Source organism: Scaptodrosophila lebanonensis, unplaced genomic scaffold (assembly GCF_003285725.1).
Source record: "Scaptodrosophila lebanonensis strain 11010-0011.00,11010-0021.00 unplaced genomic scaffold, SlebRS2 tig00000080-arrow-pilon, whole genome shotgun sequence".
Taxonomy (NCBI): domain Eukaryota; kingdom Metazoa; phylum Arthropoda; class Insecta; order Diptera; family Drosophilidae; genus Scaptodrosophila; species Scaptodrosophila lebanonensis.
Genome location: NW_022060561.1, coordinates 4,182,521 through 4,195,452, shown reverse-complemented (window position 1 = coordinate 4,195,452; position 12,932 = coordinate 4,182,521). Strand labels below are relative to the sequence as shown.

The following is a 12,932-nucleotide window of genomic DNA, read 5'->3' as shown; positions in this document are numbered from 1 at the left end:
GTTCCCAAGTTCCCAATTTTAATGGGAAATTGTTACAAAATGCATTGCTGCGCAGCTTGTGACTAAAAGAAAGCAGGATTCAGTGAAGCTAGGTTCATTTTATACTGTCATGTGGGTTTTTATATTAAATTTGGGACGATTATAATAAAAAATATCAACAGAAAATGTTAATTTAATCTCTCAACTTTTTTGAAAATTTAAAAGAATAAATCAAACAACATTTCTTAAAAATATGTTTTTCATGTATAAATAACTAAAAGAAAAAGTGTTTGAGACATCGAATGCTTTCCCGTGACAGTTCAAAAGCTCGTGGGGTTTCTGTAAAAGAAAATTTTAATATATGATAGTTTTTTTTGCATTTGTACAAAATAATAGCTTACAGAAGATTTCAAGACGCCGCTTTTTCTCAGCAATTTCTAGTTCCAGAAGTTCGATTTTTAGATCAAAAACTTTCAGTTCCCTCTTATGTTTTTCAGCAGCGTATTTCGATTCGTTTTTGTAAAAATTCTGCTGAATTTTAATCAAAGCTTTTTTCTCCTCTTCCATTGTACACTCTGGCTCGTCGTGCATATTTTCTCGTTCCATCATATTTCCTGCTTTCCTTTGTTTGAGAGGGATATGATTTCGAATTGAAGTTGATTTTGGAGTCTTATACTCATACACTGTAGACTTCTGTCTGGCTGGCGTGTGCGGTGAAAGTTTCTGAAACATTTTCCAATGTGTAACAAACGCAAAATGTAGCATACAATGTACAAACTACCTCTGTCTTAATATGCAAAACTGGTTCAAATAGTTCATCATTGTTTTCTATAAAAAGTAAGAGTTTTAGAGAGGGATGACAATTGTAGTTGAGCGGTACTACCGTCACTGCCATATGTGCTTTGCTGACAACTAGTTAAAGGACGTAAAAATCTTGTGTGATTTTTAGATTCATATCCGTTTGATGTGGTAGTACTACCCAGGGTGGGATATGGTTGCGGTGCTTCCGTGGCGAGTTCCCTTTTAGATTTCCTTTTCAAATTTTCATATTTCTCCTTCAATGTCTTCCAGGAGCGTTCAACTCCAGATTGGGTGACAAAATCTTCCATTATTTTCTCCCATGCGGCCATCTTCTGCCTCCATGTCGCTGCATCCGACTTTCTATTATCTATAATATCCTTATGCCCTTTCGTTAGCTGTATTAGAAGCACCTCCTCCGACAGCGAGAAGTTTTTTCCGCGCACTCTTCTGGATTTTTCATCCATTTTCATCACTTTTAGTTATGTGTTTTGTCAGTTACGGCGTTGCCACGTGTAAAGGTAAAAGTGATTAAATATGTCAATGTTAACTGACATTGTACATACTGAATATATCTATAAACGTGCCTGCATATGTACATATGTAATTATATTTGTAATGGGAATGCAGTAATGAGACATAATATATTATGTAATAATACTCTTATTTTAACGTCCTTTTCTTTTTCAAAGGGCCGTTTCTGCTAAACATCGATTACTTATCGATACGCAATCATTCAGTGAAACGTATCGATTACGCGTTGCCAACCACATAAGATTTGTACGGTATTTTCTAGTGCATTTCGTTTGGAATGATCGCATTTGGGGTTATTTAGCAAAACAATTAGGTTTAATTTGTACAACAACCCTAGTGACAGCGCCTTTGGAAGTGAAAATTGTTTTTGCGATATTGTTATTACACATTTGGTGCAAATTATAATGCGCTCGGACTCGGGGATAACCGCCTACGCACAATTTAACAAAAGTGCCCAATAAAAAGCAAGAAAAGCAATATGTGCGCATCGAGTTGAGGGCGCATATTTGCAACGTGACGCAGACGCACACAAGCTTAATGCAAAAACAAGTCGTAAATACAATAAAGAGTTAATAATTTTGTCACACAGGGAGTGCGTTAAAAAGCACCAGCACCGAACGCGCGCGTGTGTGTGCAACTGTGGCGGGGTGTGCGGCAGCGCTGTTGTGGTCAAGATGTGAATTTAGCTACGAATGTTGGTGCGACGCCCAAAGACCAAAACAAAACCCCACTGCCAGGACAAATGAGGCTAAATATAGCGTGCAAGCAGACAAATAAATACAAAAACATAAAAAAGCGGAACATTTCACAACAACTAATTGCATAGTGTGTGTGTTTGTGTGTGCGCGATTGTAGAAAGTGTGGACGTCAGGCGTTGGTCAGCTCAGCCGCAAGCCATGTCCAAAATAACGCTGACCACCTTAACGCATGGAAGCAGTAGCAACAGCAACAACGACACACGTACAGGCACCCTGACCCATCTTATGGAGGAGCACCATCATCATCACCACCACACAACTACTGCTGCTGCTGGTGGCGGTGCTGCTGGCCTGATTTCCGATGGAGCAGAACGTTTGCGCCGACAAGGCAGTCGGATGCAAAGTTCGCGCTTCGCCTGCATGCGTTGCTGCGGCAATTTCCTTACCTATTTGGTGCGCCTGCGCAGTACGCCCGAGGAGCTCGAACAACGCTACAAGTCCAAAGAAATTGATAAGTCTCTGGAGCGAGAGAGGCATACGTTTCGACGGCAGGTAAGCAGAGCCAAGGGCGGTCGACAGTGCCACTGGGCAGCTGGACATTTAATTAAGCAATTAGCATTAATTTCATTTGGACCCACACAAATGCGCAAGCATACAGACAAAAAAACAAACATATGTACATATACATATATCTACATGTATACATCCGGTTGTGCGCCCGCATGAGTTGGCCCAACATACTAACACATACAGACACACAAACACAGCTAAAACGCTAGCCAGAGACGAATTTTCACTTTCTTGCATTTGTCTTATTGTTGTTTTTGGGTTTGGCTCTGGGTTTTTATTGTTGCATCATTTAGCCAATCAAAGTTTTATATTCACATTTCGACAAAAGGCATTCCATTTAGCTGTGGCTTTTGTCGGTCAAGGTTTTTAATTTTGCACGTACATACTTGTACTTCAATTAGATTATTTATAATGAATGGGGCTCATTCATTCCTTTATTCATTAATTTGTTTTTGTGTGTTCACATATTTAGGTAAAACTACTGCTCTTGGGCGCGGGCGAATCGGGCAAGTCCACCTTTCTGAAACAGATGCGCATCATACACGGCGTCCACTTTGAGGCCGAACTGCTGCGCGAATACCAACATGTGATATACCAAAATGTTATAAGAGGTATGCCACACAATACACTTTATTCCGAATGCAATTCTATTGATTAAAGTTCCACTCCTAGGTATGCAAGTCTTACTCGATGCACGAGAAAAACTTGGCATCTCTTGGGGCAACGATGGACGGGATCAGGATGCTAACGATGCCAAATCAATGGAATGCAATGCTATAGAGGCCGCTAAATTTATAGAATATGCACCGCTCATACAACGACTGTGGCAGGATCGTGGCATACGACGTGCCTACGAGCGAAGACGCGAATTTCAAATTGTAAATACAGCTTTGGGTAGAACTTTTTTTCTGACAACGTATATTAAATGATTGTCTTTATTTTAGTGTAATTTAATGTTTGAAAATTAATTTAATGTACAATTTTAAAGCGATTAATTTCGTTATTTTTTTAGATACGTAAAAATACTTTTAAGAGCTCTCTAATTGAAAACATCATTCATAATTTATATTGAAAACTGAACCAACTATATTTCAGAGCGATTCTGTCAGCTATTTTCTAGACGAAATCGAACGTCTAGCCAAACCTGATTATGTGCCCACACACAAAGATATACTGCACTGTCGCAAGGCAACGAAAGGTGTCTACGAGTTTTGTGTCAAAATACAGGTGAGTGGCTGAGGCAGTCGCTGCAATGTCAGCAAAACTCACATATTTATGTGTAATATTATCATCAATTATGTTTGTTTTTCTTCTTGCAGCACATTCCATTTGTATTCGTAGATGTGGGCGGTCAACGCACGCAGCGTCAAAAGTGGACCAGATGCTTTGATAACTCGGTCACATCAATTATATTTTTAGTGTCCAGTTCGGAGTTCGATCAGGTGCTTGCTGAAGACAGGTTAGTGATCTAATTTTTTAACATATAAATGACCAAATGCGCATAATAAGTTGTTACAATTATTGATGAAATAGGGAACAAACGATATTGGTTTTAAAAAATAGAAAATCGCCTTGTTTTAAGTTAGCGCATTTATTGCTATACAAAAAATGGTTTTTATCTACTATTTAAAATGTAATGCTTACTTTTTCAATTATTCTGATATTATTCGGTTTATCCGCTACCGGTTTCTTTGAATTAAAGCCAAACATTGAAACTTCTTGCTGATGACGTTTTTCACTCTAACGTTAACATTTATAAGTGTGAATAAGTTTAAGTTATAGACAAAATTGCATAACTACAGTGAAGGAGACTTTGTGGCAGATATCCAAGGCAGCCTTTACATGCTGCACAACAGAAATTTGTGGCCAGATCGGAAATACATTAAACCATTTATCCACATTTACACATTACAGAAAGACAAATCGCCTGGAGGAATCCAAAAACATATTTGATACCATTGTAAACAACAACACATTTAAAGGCATTTCAATAATATTGTTTTTGAACAAAACGGATTTGCTTGAACAAAAAGTACGGAATCCAGAGACTGATATACGCTGGTACTATCCACAATTCAATGGGAATCCACACTCGCTGCTGGACGTCCAGAATTTCATACTGCAAATGTTCATGAGTGTGCGTCGCAGCAGCACGAGTCGCATTTATCATCACTTCACCACTGCCATAGACACGCGGAACATCAATGTGGTGTTCAATTCGGTTAAAGACACAATATTGCAACGAAATTTGAATGCACTGATGCTGCAGTAGGATGCACTGAGTGTTGATAAAGGGACGCTTGAATCTCGAAGCTAGAAACTCTGACAATCTATATAAAAACACGAAAATATTTTTATATAAATATTGTATACATATACAAATACTATGGAACAAGTGCCAGCTTTCAATTTTGCACGGTCCGAGCCGCGCCGTCCGTTTCAGCGGCAAAACGCATTGTTGTTACCTTTTTAAATTAGTCGATAAAATATGAAAGGAAATGATTATTTTTTTAGCATTTACATGTATTATGCTGTATGTATTTTATTTAATTTATACATAAGTGTACATAAACTAAAAACTGTGTGTGTTCGCAACGGCCGCTACCTATAACCATAAACGACAGCTAACTGAAAACAACGATCGAGTGTGCCGTTCTATTTTTTATAAACATATTTATTGAATGCAGTGGGCGGAAGCCTCTGCATTTTGCAAATGCTACCAAAACGTACTAAGCTCCGTATTTTTTTTATTTTTTATTAAGCAGTTCATTTTGCTATTACGATGTTATATTATTATACTATAGATCTAGAGCATATACACGCATATACATATATTTTATAGAACCGAGTATATACATATTATAGTTTACACGGAAGGCGAGAGCTAAACTTTAAGCAGCATTTTCTCAAAGAGAAAAGTCAACAAATGTACCAATAAAAATAAAAAACATTTAAAAAACAACAAGAACCAACGTTAATAAAAACTATAATACCAATAATATTCGCATGACTTTTAATCCATTCAACATTACATTTTATCCTAAATCATCTAATGACTTCAAACATTTAAAAACAAGAAAAAATATCAATTCCAACTATAATTCAAATAATATTTATATGACGTAGGCAGTCAATATTCGTGTGATTTACAAAAACAAACATTGTTTGGTAACACTTATTCCTGATCATTTCCAAAATATCGATAAGTTTGGGACATCGATGTTTCATTTTATTTCAAAAACTTACTCAACAAATGTACCAATAAAAATAAAAAACATTTAAAAAACAACAAGAACAAACGTTAATAAAAACTATAATACCAATAATATTCGCACGACTTTTAATCCACTCAACATTACATTTTATCCTAAATCATATAATGACTTCAAACATTTAAAAACAAGAAAAAAGATCAATACCAACTATAATTCAAATAATATTTATATGACGTAGGCAGTCAATATTCGTGTGATTTACAAAAACAAACATTGTTTGGTAACACTTATTCCTGATAATTTCCAAAATATCGATAAGGTTGGGACATCGATGTTTCATTTTATTTCAAAAACTTACTCAACAAATGTACCAATAAAAATAAAAAACAACAAGAACCAACGTTAATAAACACTATACCAATAATATTCGCACGACTTTTAATCCATTCAACATTACATTTTATCCTAAATCCTATAAAGTGATCAAACATTTAAAAACAAGAAAAAGATCAATACCAACTACAATTCAAATAATATTTATATGACGTAGGTAGTCAATATTCGTGTGATTTACAAAAACATAGATTGTTTGGTAACACTTATTCCTGATAATTTCCAAAATATCGATAAGTTTGGGACATCGATGTTTCATTTTATTTCAAAAACTTTCTCAACAAATGTACCAATAAAAAACATTTAAAAAACAACAAGAACCAACATTAATAAAAACTATAATACCAATAATATTCGCACGACTTTTAATCCATTCAACATTACATTTTATCCTAAATCATATAATGACTTCAAACATTTAAAAACAAGAAAAAAGATCAATACCAACTATAATTCAAATAATATTTATATGACGTAGGTAGTCAATATTCGTGTGATTTACAAAAACAAACATTGTTTGGTAACACTTATTCCTGATAATTTCCAAAATATCGATAAGTTTGGGACATCGATGTTTCATTTCATTTCAAAAACGTACACAGATTATTCCGTTTTATATAATAATTCCCGAAACCGAAATAGATCCAAAAACAAATTTATGTTTAATAATAAAGTGCACAAAAAGTTTAATCGAAAGCTATTCATTGTAGGTTCTATTTCCTTAACTAATAAAAATATTTCGCTAGTTCAGTTGGAAACAACAAACCTTTAAATTGTGCGGAAACGGAAACATGCCTATAAACCTATAATCTGTTGATTAAAAAACATTTATAGACTTTGGCATAAGAACGTTCATAAATTAGTTTTTGACTTAAATTATCTTTCTTTTTTTGTATATTAATACTTAATACACAAAGTTGGTATAAAATAATTAAAATTATATTAAAAATTTAAAATAATACATAAATAGGTATTGTCCGAGAATGATAGCCTTAAAAACCGAAATGAAAAAATATAATAATTTAATATTGATAACATTTATTTATGAATTTATATATTATCCATGATCTTTGAATTACGAATTCCTTTCACTATCTGCTTTCCTTTAAGTAACAGTAAGATCTGAAAATTAAATTAATCTGTCTGCTTATAATTTTTTAATTGCTAATAACTGTATCTTATCGGAACAAAGGCCGGCAAGATTACAAACCAACCAAAAGAGTTTTTTTCATCATATCTTTGATATATAAGAGCGATTTCAAGCCCACAAATGTCTCAGTTATAGAACTGAAAGTTTGCGGAAAGGTAGAATACCATTCGAGGAAATGTATTTCAAGTCACTGCTTCTTTTAACTATCCTGATTCACATATCAAATGGCTTTTATAATAATACATTCATTAATGCGAGTATGTATAATTCTATTAATTTGAAAATGGGACCCATTTAAGTATGATTGAATTCTTCTAGTACTAACTTCTGAACAATGCTTTTGTAACAATTTTCCGCTACAAATTGGAAGGAAATATTTGCATATTGGAAACTATGAGAAGGTAAATTGGTATAAAGCAGCCCACAAGTGCCGAGAAATGGGTGGGGATCTGCTAAATATTGAATCGAAAGATGAAATGGATGAGATTCTAAGAACAGTGCCATTAAACCGATACTGGACATCGGCAAATCGTCTTAATGGAGCTAAGAAGTATATTTCCCTAGCCACAGGGCTACCAATGCCATACACGAAATGGAGTCATGGAGAGCCCAATTACGATAGAGAACAAGAAAAATGTGTGCAGTTATTTTACAGTTCTATTGACGCCTGGGAATGTTTGGATAGCTTGCGGTTTATATGCCAAGCGAGATTAAATTAGTCACAGTTCTTCGTATACGAAAAGTCTGTTATTTCAAAGTCTTTTATTTTCTGAATAAATTGGTCATATCTTGTCAAAAATTTCATAAAATTGTTTCGATTACTATCAATTTAATTCTTTTTTGTATCGATGTAAAAAACTAAAATATGCAAGAATACTTATAGGCTAAAAATTAAAATATGAATAATATCTAATATTTCGCTCTCTAATAATTTCTCTCCGACCATTCTTGGCACGATTCAAACCCCAAAGTTATCAAAGACGTTGTTAGACCTAACTTTAAAGAATTATTAATGAAAAACAATAAATTAAAAAATAAAAGAAGGATACTACTACTACATATGAATTCAAAATAGTTTAAATTTGCCAAATTTTTTTTAGCTAGTCCGGCAACAAATTCACCTTTCGAGGTGGCTTAAAATACGTTTAGTCAGAAAGGGGGGTGTGGTTGCCAGTAAACGAATAAATTCGTTATAATTTGCGCTTGAGCAGTCAGAATTCTGATAAAACAAGGTGCTAAACGAGTACTGGGACCCTAGTTTAAATCAAAAAATGTTTTTGCACCGGTTCAATCCATAAGAAATTGTTTCAAATACTTTTAGCTGTTAATCGTCTATTACTTGCATGTTTTACTGGCATACTATTTATTGCATTTTGGAAATACTTGTAAGTTGTAATACACGATGGCGTGTTACACACAGAAATATTGTACTGCCGAATTCGGGAGAAAAAGGTGGAAAAACAATTCTAAGCTATTCATTGTAGGTTCTATTTCCTTAACTAATAAAAATATTTCGCAAGTTCAGTTGGAAACCGCGCCGCAAGATCTTTACTCAACAAACCTTTAAATTTTGCGGAAACGGAAACATGCCAATAAACATATAATCTGTTGATTAAAGAACATTTATAGACGTTGGCATAAGAACGTTCATAAATTAGTTTTTGACTTAAATAATGGTTCTTTTTTTGTATATTAATACTTGACGTCCATAAACTCCTTATCGAAAGAAAGGCCGACAAAAATACTAATTATGTCAACATAATATTTACCTATCATGCAACATTTGCTATATAAGCGATTTTAAATCGTCAGAAGTTTCAGTTTTAAGAAAGCACATTTAGAAATGTATTTCATTAAAATTATCCTATTGGCCACGCTCGTACATTTCTCATATGGCCTTTATAATGATACAGTCACTACTGAGGGTGAGAGCTAATTTATTATTATTTATTACAACATGGCACAATCAAAGGATTAATTTTTCCAGCGCCGTCCGACATTTCAACTACGATTTCGCAATGCTCGTGTAACAATTTCCCCATACAAGTTGGAAATAAGCTGTTACACATTGGAAACTATACTCAGATAAATTGGTTTGAAGCAGCTCATAAGTGTCGCGAATTGGGTGGCGACTTGCTAAATATTGAATCAAGTGAGGAAATGGATGAGATTCTTGAAAAAATACCAACAAACCGCTATTGGATATCGGCAAACTGCCTGGCCGAAACAAAAACATTTATATCCTTAACTACGGGGATAGCAATGCCCTATATGCGATGGGGCGCAGGAGAGCCCAATTTTTGGGGCACCGATTCTTATTGCGTAGAGATAAAACGAACAACTCTAAATGATGAAGTATGTAAATACAATTTGTGGTTCATTTGCCAAAAAAAAATATTTTGAACGGCTCTAAGCTTGATAATAAATAGAGGACAACCAACCTCGCTGTAAATATTTTGAATATTCAATTATTAAATATTAAATAAATTTTAAAAACGCAAACTAAAATAAATATTAAATTGGGTGAGAAAATTTATGATATGCTAAGTACATACTCCATCAAAAATCAAACCGCTGCTGGACATCGGCATATTGCCTGCCTGCTGTAGATAGAACAGATAACGCATAATCAAATAATTACATATGTAGATATATTGCCTTAGGAGACGAAAATTGAGCTTAACCTTTTAATATGCTACCAAAAATCCTATTTAATTAAACCCATATCAAATTGCAGCATTAAATTATCTTATTCTTTTAACAGGAACCACCATAGAAACTGCTTTAACTTCCTTTCCATCTAGTTACATATAAAGTCAGCTATTTTATTTACGTTTTGGTTTGTTTTTCAACTACGTGTTTAATTTTTGGAATGTCTTAAAATCGTCTTAACTGCTATTCATATTTTCAGTTTCGTTAAAATTGCTTATAAATTATAGTTTGAAATAAAAAATAAATACATATTTTTTAAATATACAACAAATGTATAAAATACAAAATACTTTTCCTTCTCTGCAAATAAATCAACCGTAAATGTGCATTGTACAATATTGTTAATATCAGTGTGTAGTTACTAATTATGGATAATTTCCAAGCAGAAATGTGATGTACTTTCGTTTTCCGTTTCAGTATCCGATAATGTTTATAATAAGATTACTTAAATCAGGCATATACTAACACAACACTAGCGCGCACTTTGAATTACAAATACATTCAATGCCGAGTAATAACACACATTTGTAGCATCCATAGTCATGTAGCGGCGAATACCCCGGGAAGTGTAGTGGGCATTGGAAAGTGTCAGGACGTCCCTCAGCCTCCTTGACTAGTATTGTTGCTGCCAACGGTGCCAGAGGCATTGTCATTGTTGCCAAGGCCAAGGCCGCTGCAACAATTGCTTTGCGCGGCCTTTGCACTTAGGCTGCTGAATCCTAGTCCTATGGAGCCGCTGTCGGTCTGCCGCTGTGCCGCCGTCGTGGCTGCGCTGCTACCGTCTTTGCTGCGCGCCTGATCGATGAGTTCAGCGGCTATCTCATAAAAAAGCCTCTCTACGTTCTCCGCTTCTTTCGCGGAGGTCTCTAGAAAGTACATTTCATGTTGTTTGGCAAAGTAATGTCCCACTTCCGTGGGTATTTCACGATCATGTCGATCCGTCTTATTGCCCACGAGAATTTTGAGAACCTTTATGTTGGCGTACTCCTGAATTTCGCGCAACCAGTCGGGCAGACAGTCAAACGTTGGCTGACAACTGATATCGTAAACGAGTATGAGTGCGTGTGCAGATCTATAGTAACTTTGTGTTATTGAACGGAAGCGCTCCTGTCCCGCAGTATCCCAGATTTGTAATTTTATCTTTTCGCCCTCCACCTCCACTGTCTTAATCATGAAGTCCACACCAATTGTCGCGCCCTGGCCCGGAGGGAATAGGCCTTGGGTGAAACGCCGCACCAGACAGGTCTTACCAACGCCCGCATTGCCCACCAGCACAATTTTAAATAGGAATTTGTAGTCCTCCATTGCACCACCACTTTGAAAATTTGCTGTAAATACACACACATATTACATATCTGAAGACACACCTTAGTCAGCGACGCGTAACATTTTGTGTCTTTGCTGACTTACTACTGCCTCTCACCTGTAGCTTTAGTGGTTAGCACACTTCACCAAGCCCAAGGCTACTGCTGCTGCTGATTAAATGCTGCTCTATTTTGGTAACTTGATGACTCAACAACAATTACATTGCCAGCATACGCTATTTAAGGTTTATTTTCGTAGATTCGATTTTACATTTACACAGCTCTCCATTAACGTATCCTATCGTGCTACAACTCTACATTCCAAGCTACGTTTGCATAGGCAGCTATTCATGCTTGTTGAATCAGAATAAGTGCGCTTCAAATTATTGCCTCAATCCCAAACCTGCGTATAAAAATATAAACAAATCGATTGAAATGACGACAGCTAGGCAAAGTGGCAGCACTGGCAGGCTTAACAATTCTGTTGTAGTAAGGCACTGTTAAGTGTATGTTAATTACAATACGTTTTATTAGAACCAATTAGTTAATTTTTAACCGTCAAACAGCAGTAGGGCATGCTTATTAAAAAGCACTCTCGTATTTAAGGATTTAAAGGAGGGAATGATGTTATACTATAACATAGAGGAAACTTTCTATAATTTGAGTCGTGTTCGTGATTCACATCACTTAATGCACCATACTTTTCCTCTTTATAGTGGTATTTTAAAGCTACAAAGAAACGGTCCCTCTAAAAAGTATGTGCACAAAACGTATAACAAACAAATACATTTTGGTTCTGTGGCTAAGAAATGAATCCGTTAACTAATATAAAAAACGTCACAAAATTAAGTGAATATGAACTACAAAATGGTAGTGGGAAAAGTTGGCATGATATGTATCGCGACTCTGCATGGATATTTGTCGGTGGCTTCTCATATGCATTGACAGAGGGTGATATTATCTGCGTCTTTTCCCAGTACGGCGAAATAGTAAACATAAACTTGGTACGAGACATAAAGACCGGTAAATCTAAAGGTTTTTGCTTTTTGTGCTATGAGGATCAAAGGTCAACTGTCTTGGCGGTTGACAACCTAAATGGAATCAAAATAATGGGTCGAACAATGCGAGTGGACCATGTGGCTGACTATAAGCCCCCCAAGGATAACGCTAAACTTGATGAGGAAACGTTGCGGCTCTATATGGAAGGATGTGCGCCAAAGCCTCTGACAAAGCCGTCACATGACAGTGATAAGAAAAACCATTTGGATCATAAGATTAAGAAGTAAATAAAAAACCATATTTTAGCTATTAGGTTTACTCTGTTTCATTTATTTTCACTAGGGAATTGTACAATTAATTGAAATGTGTATTTAATAAAAAATTAGTTTTTTAAAAGGTGAATTGTTGCCGATAAACATCACTAACTAATTTTATTCATATAATATCCTCTTAGGCTCTTTCAAAAGATTAATCGAACACGCTCCAAAAGCAAAATGTTTTGTTCGATTAATAGATCGTGAGTAAACCACAAATTTCGCTTCGTTCAATGTTTTGTGGTCTCTAATGAAAGACAGTGTAG

General features: G+C 35.3%; 4 protein-coding genes across 4 annotated transcripts; 2 read left to right on the top strand and 2 right to left on the bottom strand.

Moving 5' to 3' along the window:
• Positions 1-167: 167 nt before the first annotated feature.
• On the bottom strand, positions 168-1,244 carry LOC115626077. The gene is made up of 4 exons (XM_030521330.1): positions 863-1,244; positions 761-807; positions 381-702; positions 168-318 (listed from the first exon to the last, which is right to left on the bottom strand). Coding segments are annotated over exons 1-4 (753 nt in total). The 3' UTR covers positions 168-316.
• A 446-nt stretch (positions 1,245-1,690) lies between these two features.
• On the top strand, positions 1,691-5,580 carry LOC115625853 (guanine nucleotide-binding protein subunit alpha homolog). The gene is made up of 6 exons (XM_030521058.1): positions 1,691-2,561; positions 3,052-3,190; positions 3,252-3,457; positions 3,675-3,806; positions 3,899-4,038; positions 4,494-5,580. The coding sequence occupies exons 1-6, from the start codon at positions 2,208-2,210 to the stop codon at positions 4,849-4,851; spliced, it is 1,329 nt and encodes a 442-aa protein (XP_030376918.1). The 5' UTR covers positions 1,691-2,207; the 3' UTR covers positions 4,852-5,580.
• Positions 5,581-10,322: 4,742 nt separating this feature from the next.
• On the bottom strand, positions 10,323-11,776 carry LOC115625931 (ras-related protein Rab-30). The gene is made up of 2 exons (XM_030521167.1): positions 11,473-11,776; positions 10,323-11,377 (listed from the first exon to the last, which is right to left on the bottom strand). Exon 2 carries the CDS (start codon positions 11,352-11,354, stop codon positions 10,650-10,652), a length of 705 nt encoding a protein of 234 aa, XP_030377027.1. The 5' UTR covers positions 11,355-11,377; positions 11,473-11,776; the 3' UTR covers positions 10,323-10,649.
• A 367-nt stretch (positions 11,777-12,143) lies between these two features.
• Positions 12,144-12,665, top strand: LOC115626004 (RNA-binding motif protein, X-linked 2). The gene has a single exon (XM_030521252.1). The coding sequence runs from the start codon at positions 12,163-12,165 to the stop codon at positions 12,637-12,639; it is 477 nt and encodes a 158-aa protein (XP_030377112.1). The 5' UTR covers positions 12,144-12,162; the 3' UTR covers positions 12,640-12,665.
• Positions 12,666-12,932: the final 267 nt, after the last annotated feature.